The sequence below is a fragment of the Lingula anatina genome, chromosome 5 (assembly GCF_051362555.1).
Source record: "Lingula anatina isolate TDL-2025a chromosome 5, LinAna3.0, whole genome shotgun sequence".
Classification (NCBI taxonomy): Eukaryota; Metazoa; Brachiopoda; class Lingulata; order Lingulida; family Lingulidae; genus Lingula; species Lingula anatina.
The window spans coordinates 8,773,468-8,787,735 of record NC_141771.1 but is presented as its reverse complement, the minus strand read 5'-3'; the positions used below and the strand labels follow the sequence as shown (position 1 = coordinate 8,787,735).

At 35.2% G+C, this 14,268-nt stretch overlaps 1 protein-coding gene across 2 annotated transcripts in view; it reads left to right on the top strand.

The window, feature by feature from the left end:
• Window positions 1-14,268, top strand: part of LOC106154784 (plexin domain-containing protein 2) — a 35,809-nt gene that overhangs the window by 2,062 nt on the left and 19,479 nt on the right. For both annotated transcript variants that reach the window (XM_013529267.2, XM_013529263.2), the window contains exons 2-3: window positions 11,417-11,721; window positions 13,331-13,465. In XM_013529267.2, coding sequence (XP_013384721.2) covers window positions 11,417-11,721; window positions 13,331-13,465 — 440 coding nt within the window. The remainder of the gene's footprint in view (window positions 1-11,416; window positions 11,722-13,330; window positions 13,466-14,268) is intronic.

Sequence of the window (14,268 nt, the reverse complement as noted above, 5' to 3'; positions counted from 1 at the left end):
CAGTTTTTAGTATCCATTGTAAATCACCAACCTTTTCAAAATTAACTAGAACGTGCATCAATAGGCAATGAGATTGAAAAAAAAAGCTTTTAAATTCAATGTCTTGGGAAGAAGAATCTATATAATTATAATAAATGATTTGAGATATATCTGTTTTATTTATTTTTGCCAAATAACTGATAATTTTTGTAAACACATTACTAAAAGTTCTTTGGAAGACATGGAATCAAAAGGGAAATACCAACTTGAGAAAATGACTACTAGTAGGCAATATTTAACTAAGATAACGGATAATAAATCTTCATGTGCAGCGAGTTGGTCTAATTTCCATTCTCAATCTTTCTCACTATATACATGCCACCTTGCTAACTTTACAGCTAAGGAAGCACTAGTATAGGTTTGAGATTAGCATCAAAGAGTGCTAAGATATCTTGAAGAGGCAACATATTTTTGTTGCTAGTCTACTCATAAGATGATAGATATACACACTTGGATAACCTGCTTTGTGAAGGTTGGAAGTAGTGCTTAGTCAAATTCTGTGGGGATATACATACTAGAACTGTAACAGAGAAAGGCAGAGAGAGAGAGAGAGAAGAAGAAGGAAAAGAAGATAAAAACTTGCCTGTCATGTATTAAGCTTCTCTGACTAAGTTTATGATAGGGCTTTAGGCTACAATGCTGTCTTCAGTTCAGTGTACGCCCCTTGAGTAGGCACTCTGTATAGGTAATAGCGCATAATTTTCTTTCTTACAATTGAAAATGTTGCCGCAGGTGCTATTGACAAGGTTATGAACATTGTCATAAGAATTTTTTCTTCTTTTGTAAAGAACAAATGTTTCATGTAAGATATAACAGTTACATTATTTTCTCGTGTAATTGCTTCAAACATATTTAGAATATGAATGCAATATATATATATATATATATATATATATATATATATATATATATATATATATATATATATATATATATATATGTAACATTAACATAAAGCCAATGCATTGAGTAAAATTAAAGAACTTGTTTAACTTGTTGGATTCAAGTTTCACCAGCATGCACCTACTAGTAATTCAAAATAAGAATTTTTGAAACCAGAAGCTAGTGCACTTTTTTTAGATAAAATTTATCATTGAGATCAAGCTTGCTATAATGCTAATTCACAAAACTTATTTGTGTAATACAGGATGGTTTCATATAGGAAACACACTGCTTTTATGTTGAGGTAATTTTATAATTAGATGTGGTAGAAACCTATAGTGTACATAATGAGTTGAGGAGCAGCAGATAGCTAGCTTAATTTCCACTATTCATCTGTACTTATCAAGATATTCACCTAACCAGTGAATTGTTCAGATTGATTGGTCTGCAGCAGAGTCTTTGTCATTCCTAATTCACTCTTGAGGAGGCTCTGCATACAGTGAGGTACAAGGGGAGGTCTACAATAGGGAATATTGATTTGAAATATGACTGCAGAGAAGAACCCATTAGGTTGCCTTTGAATGTGCGAGGCTGAAGTGGGCTTACTCTAAGACCCCATTTCCAGAGATTAGATCGATCTACTTTAGATCGACCTAACTCCCTGGGGGTTCACGCTAAATAGCTGTCAGCTGAACGGGAACGAAAGTTAATTACCCCCTTACAGCTTGTAGTAGGCAGGACGGACGGTCAGATAAGGATTATCTGACAGTACTAGTAATCTAGTGAGACTCCCCGCGGGGATAGTTCAATCTAAAAGCTCTGGGAATACAGCCCTACACACTGTCAGTTTGTTTTAGCAAAAAAAAAAAAAAAAAAAAAGCTTGATATCTTGGCAAAATAAGTAGATATATAGATGGATGGATGGATAGATTGATAGAATCTGATAGATAGATTTGTTAATGTGTTAAAATATTTAAATAAATAAAAATAAATAGATAAAAAATAAAAAAATATATATATCAATGGGTAATAAATTTGACACAAAACAATGGATATATATTTTTTTTTTGCAACAATTTATTATGTTAACCAAACAGAGCAGTCACTGGGTGAAAATCATGACTGTGGTTTGTAAGGATTGCAGAACAATGATAAGTTCCCTTGATTTCTTAACTTACACATGAACCTACTACTAGCTGCCTCACCTGTTACACTCCACATCTTTATATACTGTAAAAAAATTATTCTTTTTTTTTTATCACCATATTTTTGATATTTTTATTTGGAAATGCTTTCATGTACAACAGGATTAACTTGTTAAGTTCATCGATTGCATGACCCCAGGTTGAGACTCTTGCATATTGTACAAACTGCAGTCAACCATGTATAGGTGTCTGAAAGTACTGAAGTTCCATTCTGTATAGAATATGATATTGTTGGTCATGTCATGCAAAGTCTCAATCATAATATGGTAATTGCTCAATCTTTTCAATGGACAGAAATTATCCAACTTTCGGATCTATACAAAATTTTGTAAGCACATAAATTATATTTCTAGCATTTGTGGTGCTTTATTGCATAATATAAAATAGAACTAAGGAGTTGACTGCTTTTTGATTTTGTTGCTACTACTTAATTTTAAGAAATTATGACTTAAATTGTACAGTATTTGTAAAATTCATAATTTTCCCCATTGAAAAGATCAGGTACTTACAGTACTGGGATTGTGCCATCACACTCGCAAAGCTGATATCTGGCTGGATGGTTGTACCTGAATTTTTTCCTTCAGTGTACATTTATTACTTGCACATTTCTAACTCCTCAGTTGTTGCAATATATTGTTTTCAAGTTATTATTTTCATTTCACTAACTTAGGGGGCCTTTTTCTGTTTTATTAATTAATAAATGACACAATTGGTGCGGGGATGTACCGGTACGGGGGAGTATCGGTGCAAGGACGTATAGGCATGTAACTGCATGTTTAAACAGCAATGTGTAGGAATGGTGGAAATGATTGATACTGGTAGCAAAGATAAACTCCTATATAACACTTTTGGTATTGAATGTTATGTGGGTAATGGTAGGCAATTGCAAATTAAACTTGCAATAAAAAGGAAGAGTTTGGATAAATGTAAAGAAAATAATGTAATATTATTATAGCTATATACTAGAGGTAGGAACTTTGGTCATTCATATAAGTATATTATGATAGATAAATATTAAGGAGAGTGGAAACATCTAAGGGTGATATACAGGAAGATATTTATTACAAGGCAGATAAATCCATGTGGAACTTGTAAAAAACGGAACAACATTTGCGATTAAATACCTACATAGACCAACAACTAGTATCTCAGGTGTAATAAGCAAACAAACAATGAAAACTATTGTGAACATAAACTGGATACCCAAGTTCATTTGTGGCACAAATTCCAATGTTTTTTTTTTCTTATTATTCCCTTGGACTTCCTTGGAGAACTGAACTAATATTGTCATTGTTGTCAGAGTTCAGTACCCACAGGACATCTATGGTATAAACTAACTAGCTTGATGTGTTGGAACTCGTGGCTCTCAGTATTATATGACAGTCACAGCTAGAGCTCCTGAACCACTTGTTTGTCAGTGATGTGAATTACTTATTAAATGTACCACTGAAGTAACCCTAACGTAATAAGACTGGACGGCGCTTTCCGTGTTCGCTGTGCCAGATAACTACATTACAAATCCCATGTTCCATGAATGAATCAAAGCTCGTTAAGCAACTATTGCCATTACTTGTGACTGCCATGATAAAAGTCACCAGGGATAACAACTTGGAGATAACATAATCTCATTGATTTGGCAGTTTCTCGAGAACTCTTCAGTGGATCGGTAGTTTCCTTTGGAGGATATACTGTCTTTAACCTATTAGATTATTAGTTCTCCGTAGCAATGGGAAGATGATTGAGGATAGATAACATTAGTATCTTTAAGGGATATAACAATTCTTCAAATGAGATTCAGAATTCCACAATAAATACATTGTAAACAACACATAGAAATATAATAAATTCCATTTTACCACCAATACAGTGGTTACTGCAATTATTTTGAAGTCTGTGCTAGCCGTCAGACCTAGTAAACCTTCATAGATGGCTACCCTCCACAATAATCTGTACAAAGATTTGATCAAACAAAAACAAGCTTAAAAAAAAATTAAAAAAAAAAGAACAAGGGACTAACTTTGAATGTTGGAATGCATTTATTAACTACTAGTATTTGTAAGTATGGGAACACTGTTGCTTACCCAAGAAAATTCTGTTCATGGCTCATTTTTCACTTCATAATATAGAGTTGTTATCCTTTTACTAGTAACCTAAAAGCCAAATTTTTTTATTTAGATTGAGTGCAGTGGACTAACGGATCGCAGATCAAATATGTCAGCCCACTAAAAAGCTTTATTGTCACTTAATTTCCAATTAGACACTGCACAGATTTCCTGTGGTAATTATGCAACAAGCACTCAAGTGGGTCGGCCATATTTGATCTGCTGATTTGTATAGTCCACTGTTCTGAATGTGCTCTCTGACTCTTTGTAAAATCTTTGTCTAGCAAATTGAGAATTTTGTAAAGTAAGGAAAAGCCAATGTTACTTAGTTTAGTAGACTTTTATAGATTCATCTCAGATCGATATGGAGCAAAATTTTGAATCTTAGTATTAAGAAAGATTTTATACAATACTTCAGTTTCTCTCTGGACCCAAAACTTACTAGTACACATAACTGCAAACACACACACACACACACACACACACACACACACAATAGAAAGAAAGAAAAAGAAAAAAAACAACTGATAAATGTCACCATACTCTGGCATCCATATTGTTAATTAACGCAGGTAAGGTATTCACACTTGGTGCACTAGCTAGCTAGCTAGGGTCCCTTTGCAATGTGCTCATCCTATTGGTACAATTCTTCTGTGTCATGTTGTACCTTAATTACAGTGTGAGAACAATGTTATACTAGTAGTACTATTATCGTCACATCTGATACCTATCATAACCAAGGTAAGGCAATGTGTATTGGTGTTTATGTTATGCACCATTTGTATAATTATTCCATGTTGAAAAAATGATTAAGCAGTGTTGTGATTTGTTAATTCATGAATTTAATGTAATGTCAAAGGGCCTTCAGTTCTGTATTTTTTAAGGAACAAAATCCTGGAAAGAGTAATTATCTTTAAAGTCAAAATAGATATTATCAAGAATAAACAGACAGACACTGTAAATTCCCACACATACAAATTATACTGAGAGGCCGTTATCTGAGTCCAAACTAACTAGTGAGAAAATTACGAATGGTAAGGTGAAGGTCCTGCCTCTCCTGATCAACTTAAAGATAAGATTTAACCACTTTAGCTCTCTCAAATTGAAGATGCTCCGGGGATTGTTAAGATCAATGGTTTGTGATAGATTAAGGCTTACTAGCATAAAGGTATGGTGTAAACTCAGACTTATTGCCAGCCTCAGTGTTTTTAGTAGCCTGAGCACAAAGATCCTAAGCAACATATGGCAGTATGCGAATGAATAAAATTAATGTGCTGTAAAATATGTATGTATGGGATATTATGGGCGGCGGTTTATACAAAAATGCAAAACACGATTAGTCGTCATCGTTATCAGATCAGAAGGCAAAATACGACTAGTAGTCGTCAAAACGCAACTAGTCATCAAAACGCAACTAGTCATCATCAAAACGCAACTTGTCATCATCAAAACGCAACTAGTCATCATCAAAACGCAACTTGTCATCAAAACGCGATTTGACGCCAGATGGCGCCCATTGTACGAAAATCTAGGCCAAGTCACATGATCCACAGTGATCAAAATGGCGGACGTTATTGAAGCAGCATTATCATATTCCTCGCTCGAACTCGAGAATTATCTCTACGCGTACAATCTAATAATGATATTATATATATAATAATATCTGGAACTTGTGAAATGAGTACAACAATAAAGCAGTGCTTCACAAGTATGTGTTTTTGTTTTTTTTAAATTTATAACATGTCCAAATTATTTAATAAATTATTTAATTATTTATTATTTCGAGAATTATCTCTACGCGTACAATCTAATAATGATATTATATATATAATAATATCTCGAACTCGAGATAATTCTCGAGTTCGAGCGAGGAATATGATAATGCTGCTTCAATAACGTCCGCCATTTTGATCACTGTGGATCATGTGACTTGGCCTAGATTTTCGTACAATGGGCGCCATCTGGCGTCAAATCGCGTTTTGATGACAAGTTGCGTTTTGATGATGACTAGTTGCGTTTTGATGATGACAAGTTGCGTTTTGATGATGACTAGTTGCGTTTTGATGACTAGTTGCGTTTTGATGACTACTAGTCGTATTTTGCCTTCTGATCTGATAACGACGACGACTAATCGTGTTTTCATTTCGACTGATCTGATAACGATGACGACTAATCGTGTTTTGCATTTTTGTATAAACCGCCGCCCATAGGATATGACTTAAACAATATCTTCAAACGATACAATGACGCTTACAGTAGTGTGGAATGACACAAAAAAGTGTAGAATGTAGATGTTGCATGATTTATTGTACCACCAGCGTTAGCGCTGGCAGTACACATGGTTTCGGTCCCATCCGAATTTTTTTGCCCTGTTATTCAGACACCACACAGACTTAACCAATAATATTATTGGAAAGTGTTACCCTTCAGGTCATCCTTCATCTCCGTGAATTTGGGGTCAATCAGTGCATTTTCACCGGAGTAGTGGCCATAAGATGGCGAAACTGAAAACTGTCTCTAATTCGGGAACCGTTAATGCTAGAGACCCATTCTTTTTTGCATTTTGTAGAGCATGTAAAGCCCAACACTGAAGGTGGTCTCCGTTTTTTTGTATTCCGTACGGTTTTCAAGTTATGCTGTATCAGAAAGTACATATTGGTGGTGAAAGCAAAATGTGCAGTACGGTAATGGATAATAAATTTTGAACTCTGGAAAAATAAAACATAAGGCTTGGCAAAGCAGACAACTTGTGGTCAAAAATGACATTATTTCATCAAATTTGAACTTCTGGAACTTCAGAGCACCTCCCATTTCAAGAATTTTGACCAAAATGACCTTTTCTTTATTTTAATTAATTTTTGCTGTAGGAAATTTATGGCACATTAAGGTAATTCCAAAATTATAACATTTAGTCCCTTATATCTCCAAAACTGGCAGAGATAGGTCCATAGTTACTATTGAAGTTGAATAGGAAGTCATATACTGGCAATCTTACTGTGACCTTGAAATTGACCTTTGACCTACTTTTCACCATGAACTGAACTTTGCAAATTTTGCTTCCCTTTTATCTCCAAAACTGGCAGAGATAGGTCCATAGTTACTATTGAAGTTGAATAGGAAGTCATATACTGGCAATCTAAATGTGACCTTGAAATTGACCTTTGACCTACTTTTCACCATGAATTGAACTTTGCAAATTTTGCTTCCCTTTTAGCTCCAAAACTGGCAGAGATAGGTCCATAGTTACTATTGAAGTTGAATAGGAAGTCATATACTGGCAATCTAAATGTGACCTTGAAATTGACCTTTGACCTACTTTCCACCATGAATTGAACTTTGCAAATTTTGCTTCCCTTTTATCTCCAAAACTGGCAGAGATAGGTCCATAGTTTCTATTGAACTTGAATATGAAGTCATATACTGACAATCTAAATGTGACCTTGAAATTGACCTTTGACCTACTTTTCATCATGAACTGAACTTTGCAAATTTTGCTTCCCTTTTATCTCCAAAACTGGCAGAGATAGGTCCATAGTTTCTATTGAAGTTGAATAGGAAGTCATATACTGGCAATCTTACTGTGACCTTCAAATTGACCTTTGACTTACTTTTCACCATGAATTGAACTTTGCAAATTTTGCTTCCCTTTTATCTCCAAAACTGGCAGAGATAGGTCCATAGTTACTATTGTATTGAATAGGAAGTCATATACTGGCAATCTTACTGTGACCTTCAAATTGACCTTTAACCTACTTTTCACCATGAATTGAACTTTGCAAATTTTGCTTCCCTTTTATCTCCAAAACTGGCAGAGATAGGTCCATAGTTACTATTGAAGTTGAATAGGAAGTCATATACTGGCAATCTAAATGTGACCTTAAAATTGACCTTTGACCTACTTTTCACCATGAACTAAACTTTGCAAATTTTGGTTCCCTTTTATCTCCAAAACTGGCAGAGATAGGTCCATAGTTACTGTTGTATTGAATAGGAAGTCATACTGGCAATCTGAATGTGACCTTGAAATTGACCTTTGACCTACTTTTCACCATGAATTGAACTTTGCAAATTTTGCTTCCCTTTTATCTCCAAAACTGGCAGAGATAGGTCCATAGTTACTATTGAAGTTGAATAGGAAGTCATATACTGGCAATCTAAATGTGACCTTGAAATTGACCTTTGACCTACTTTTCACCATGAACTGAACTTTGTAAATTTTGCTTCCTTTTTATCTCCAAATTTACGCTGTATCAAAAAGTACATATTGGTGGTGAAAGCAAAATGTGCAGTACGGTAATGGATAATTAATTTTGAACTCCAGAAAAATAAAACATAAGGCTTGGCAAAGCAGGCAACTTGTGGTCAAAAATGACATTATTTCATCAAATTAGAACATCTGGAACTTCAGAGCACCTCCCATTTCAAGAATTTTGACCAAAATGACCTTTTCTTTATTTTAATTAATTTTTTCTGTAGGAAATTTATGGCACATTATGGTAACTGCAAAATTATAACATTTAGTCCCTTATATCTCCAAAACTGGCAGAGATAGGTCCATAGTTACTATTGAAGTTGAATAGAAAGTCATATACTGACCATTTTTAATTATATTTTTTTGTATATTTTGAGAACTCCTGTTGATTGCATTTTATAGAGCTTGTCAAGCACAAGACTGGTGATGGTGTCCCTTTTTGGAGGGGGGGGGTCCATACGAATGCGCTTACTCCAGCTGGTGGTACAATATCCGGAGGCGGTATCGCCTCTCTGATCCTCTAGTTTGGCTTCTCTTTCTGTGCTCTCAGCAACGTGTTACATTATGGAAAAATTTATGAATCCTTCCCCATCTCACACTCACACACACACTTACCTTCCTTTTATTATTTTTGAAATGTTTGTATATATATATTTTTTTCCTTTTAAAATGTGTCTTGTATTATAAGAAGTAGGTGTCCAATAAACCACCTGTGTTGATTGGTGATTACCTGGATCTTCCACTGATCCTGTTTACTGACATTTGTTTTTATTGTAAAATCGAATATTTTTGTAAAAATTTGTAATTGGCCAAAACTGCTATTTAGTGACATTTTGTGCATAAAGCTTCACTGTACAATTTTGAATGGAAGTGACTTGAAAAGGATCTTTCGTAAATATAAATTTTAAAATGAATGCCAGAAAATTAGTTTCATTACCCTCACATTGTTGCCATGGTGATACGTATGAATGAAAAGTGTCTATTGCAATATCCTTGAATAGTTTCGTGATCTTTGACAAACTAGGGAATGTTATTGAATAGTTTCATTATATTTATCTGACTGAAAAGGCATGTGAGGAAATGACAATTACTTAATGGAAGTTATATGAAAAGGCCATTTTTAAAGTCCTGTTACTCCATTAAAGTCAAAAGACTGTTTTTAACAGAAATCTGGCTGGTATCACTACAAGACTGTTGTGTGTAGTAACTGTGTCAGCTGCTTTGAAATTAAGTGATCTTAAATTGATAGATAGTAGCGAATACCTACTTTTACAAGATATCCTGATTAGTACAGTGATATTGGGTGATACCTTATATTTTGTTGGAAAAATTGCCTTATTGCGCCAGTTTGGTCTTAACATAATTACTCGTAGTCTGTGTTACTAGTACTTGGATTTTTTTCTTCCTTTCATAAGTCCCAGTGTACCAATCAAAATTTATCAAGTTAAAGGTAATCTCCAAATGTTTGAAATTTCCCATTTTCATTTCAGAAAATCCCAATTCAGACATTAAAGATGATTAAAACCCTTTTTAATAAAAGTTTATCTGAAGCGTACCTAGTTACATAATTATCCTCTCATTATTCTACGCAGCCATAACAGGTTACGATATCTGTGATCTACATGGCACAAGGCGGCAATATATTACACCATGCCATTTTATTTTGTGAAAGCAAGGCCATCCCCATGAAGGCCAGGACGGTAGATGTTGATCTGCTGGCCAGTCATTAAGAACTAAATTATTAAATTAAAAATGGAATAAGGCATCGAATCCTAGTTAAGCAATGAATCTCGAGTAGGAAAGAATTTCCATTTTCTCAAGGAAAGTTTGTTTTGGAGGGTAATTCCCTGGAGAGTGCCTCTAACTTCAGGGTTCAGCAGAGGGCTAAGTTTCGGCCACTGTCTTATGTTATGGTCAGGTAATTTAGGTGTCTGTCAGTCTCTCAAACTTGTATTATACAGAAAGGTAAGTGTGAAAAGGGCCACAGTCAGGTAATGTGCTTGCTTATAGCTTGACTCTCTTCAATTAAAATGCTTTTATGGAATGCAAACACTTTTTGGCAAAGTGAAAAAAATACTGAAGAAATACGAAGCCAAATATTGATTGACATCCCATGATCTTTTGGTTTCCAGTCTGTTATTCAAATACTGTGCAGTGGTTGTTGTTGTATCAAGTTCTGTTATGAAAACATATAAGATGTTATTCTAGGAAATGAGCAAAAAATGCCATTTAATCTCAGTTGATTTTCAATAAATTCCAAGGAAAGTCCGGTTAAGAGAGTCTTCACAAGGTTGTCATAAAGAAATGATTGATTTTTACCCCACTGTAAGAAGGCATACTCACGAGTCCTGCAGCCCAAATCAAAATTGATTTCTTGTCTCTTTGTGCTTGTCGCTGAGAATGGATGGGGTGAAAAATACAAGATCATATCGACTTCTGTTCATATCAGTGCTTTGTTGATTAAATGAAGCATTGTTGGAGGAACTTTGGGGTTAGATTACAGGGGGAGAGGTTAAAGTGGTATATATCTGGGGTTAAGAGCCCCCAGGGGAAAATCATCCTGAGTCTTTGGAGACTTCATTAATTTGCTTCATTTATTCCCATAGGTATCTATATCTGGATATGTTTCTGATATTTTGATAGATTAACAGCTCAGCTGACACCATCATTAAGAGTAGGGTACCATATAATATTATATGTATTAGTTTAGGAACAGAAAAAAAAGGGTTATTTAAGGTTTTTTAGCACAGTGAGAGGAATGTGAAAGGGCTTGTTATTTAGCTTTATTTAGCTTTTATGGAAAAAAAAAGAGGTGTTTTAGGGTAAAGAAATGTTCGTCACAGTGAGTGTGATGTGGCAGTAATAGACTTAAAAATATACTCATATGTATGTCTGTATATTTTCCCTGCCTTATGTGTTTCTGTATTATTTTCCAGCTATATCTCATTATTCCTACGTTAAAAGTGATGCCTTAAAAGACAGAGATGTCATGGTGGAGGGGGTACGATCACACTTAAGAGTAAAGAGACAAAATCTGAACCCAACAAGTACCACACAGAGAGTGACAACCACACTACAGACAAATAGTCCGTCCAGACCAACATCGTCACCGGTGACTCCAACATCGCCATCAGTGACTCCAACGTCGCCATCAGTGACTCCAACGTCGGCACCATCTACAACAACATTGCCACTTCCAACATCGCCACCTTTGGATAAGAACACTACTATAGGGGTTGTTGTAAGTCTTTTACATGATTGTACAGTTTTTCTATAGCAATATGTTACTAACATTAACTGATAACTGATTCATGTTGACATGTCATGTTTAAGGGTGCATTCCCAGAGATTTAGATCGATCCAGAGATTTAGATTTAGATCGACCTAACTCCCTGGGGGTTCACGCTAAATTGCAGTCAGCCAGGTATGCACCTAAGACTCTCATTAATCATTTCTTGTTAACCATTTGTTGTAAATAAACATCAAGATGTAAACATGAAAAGTTATCCATCCTGCAGTGAATTACCAAGAAAGTTTGGGGTGTTTTGATTTTTGTGTGCCAGATGGTGAATCCTAGCTGTTTTGTCCTATGGGGAAGGATGATTTGGCTTCATGGATTCCACCAATAATTTTGTTTCATATTTTTGGTTAACCTGTGGTATTGCCTGAATTATGCATTTTGATTTAAATTTTATTTTAGATGACTAAAATGTTAACCATTTGACATGTGCAGTGATGTCTTAGTCTAGCCAGTTTAATTGCCACTTCATGTTTTAAGTTTTGACTTTTAACAAAATGTAATTGCATGAAGACTTTTTGCCAACAATTGAAGATCCCCTTACCAACACTAAAAGGCTGATGGCTGATCAGTAGACAATTAGATTACAATGAGGACACATGCTTAATCGAAAGCTGTGTGTAATTTGTAAATTGGTAGGTATAAATAGATCATCTTGAGGTAGTTGTCTTCTTGACTGCATCTCTGCGGAATATAATGTCCTTACTGAACCCTTAGCGAGATGCTGATTTCTCTTCATTAGTTTGACTTGCAAAATGGCTGTTGTGCTGTCTGCCTGTTATAAGATATAATATGGATACCAGTCTGTTATAAAGTGCCTGTCTCCTATATAGAGATATGTATGTCCCAGTTTGAGACAGCTGGTACGTGTGTCCAAACAACCCAAAGTACTGTATACTTTACACACAGCGATTATATATATAAATGGGAAGCTTGCATTGATGGAATGTTTACCCACTAGCTTAGTCTCTGACTGGCCAAACTCAAACTTGAGCTTAACAGGATTAATAAATGATTTAGCTATAAAAACACAATGCTGTGTATATATATCTAGTTAAAGCCTTTTTAAAAAAGTGTTTGTGAATCTTGCATATTATACTGTACATTTGTGTAAAATGGGGTGTGTTTGAGAGCTCCCTGTTTGGGTATACACATACTATTACTGTATTAGGTAGTGGATTTAATTCAAGTCTTACTTGGAATAGGTGGACTGCATAATCCCATGCGGTGACTTGCCTGACGAAATACTGATAAGAATACAAGGTGTACACTATGGCTATGATTTATAAAGATTTACACCCCATTCTCATAGATTAGATCGACCTACATTGGATCGACCTAACTCCCTGGGGGTTCACGCTAAATAGCTGTCAGCAGGGCGGACACGAAAGTTAATTACCCCTTAAAGCTTGTAGTAGGCGGGGACGGACACTTAAGGCGGATTATCTGACAGTAATCTAGTGAGACTCCCCGCGGTGATAGATCGATCTAAAAGTTGTGAGAACAGAGCCTTAAATTTATCTTAGTATTATATATAACAATATCTTTTCAGGATGACCACACATACTACTATTCCAAGTTTAGTGATGATGACCAAGAGTTCAACAAGTACTGGGTGGACTTGGAGTCCATGACAGACCAAAGAGTCCACCATGAGACACTGTCAGATGCACATCAAACAGCTGCTGTAAGTAAAGTGTATATATATATATAAATATATATATATATATAAATGATCTCAGTGATTAACACAGCTATATGCCATTGTGAGAATTGTGTCAATTACTGCTTTTGAAATACTCATGTATTTCTACAAACTTTTCATCATTTCTGTCCATTTTTTTGTATTTTTGTTTTGTACTGTCTTGAGAAATTGACAATTTGAAAGTTTTGCTTTTACATAAGAAGTCATCTTTATGCAGCACTGTGCTAAATAATATACATAGTCAATAAACTGAATTGATTTTGCTTGGACCAAACAGAAGTAAAATTCTGAGAGAGAGTGCCACCCTACCACAACTTACACTCTTAGGCTTTTTTGTACATTAGTAGGGGTCACTTTTTTTGTGACTAAGATGCGTTATTTCTTAATTTTGTAGCTGCAATAAAGTTTCACAGACTCATAGTTTAAACCTTCATAGCCAGAGCACCATCAAACTTTTTATACAGTGGTACACTGAACACATTGCCACATCCAACACAATGTCACATCCAACACATTGCCACATCCAACACAATGTCACATCCAACACATTGTCATATCCAACACAATGTCACATCCAACACATTGTCATATCCAACACAATGTCACATCCAACACATTGTCACATCCAACACAATGTCACATCATTAGTAACACAATGTCACTTCTAATGGAATGTGACAGTTAAAACCGTGTCACACCTAGCACAATGGCACACCAACCACAATGCACAACCACTTCACACTTGACACACTGTCACATCTAACACAATTGCATGTCACATACCG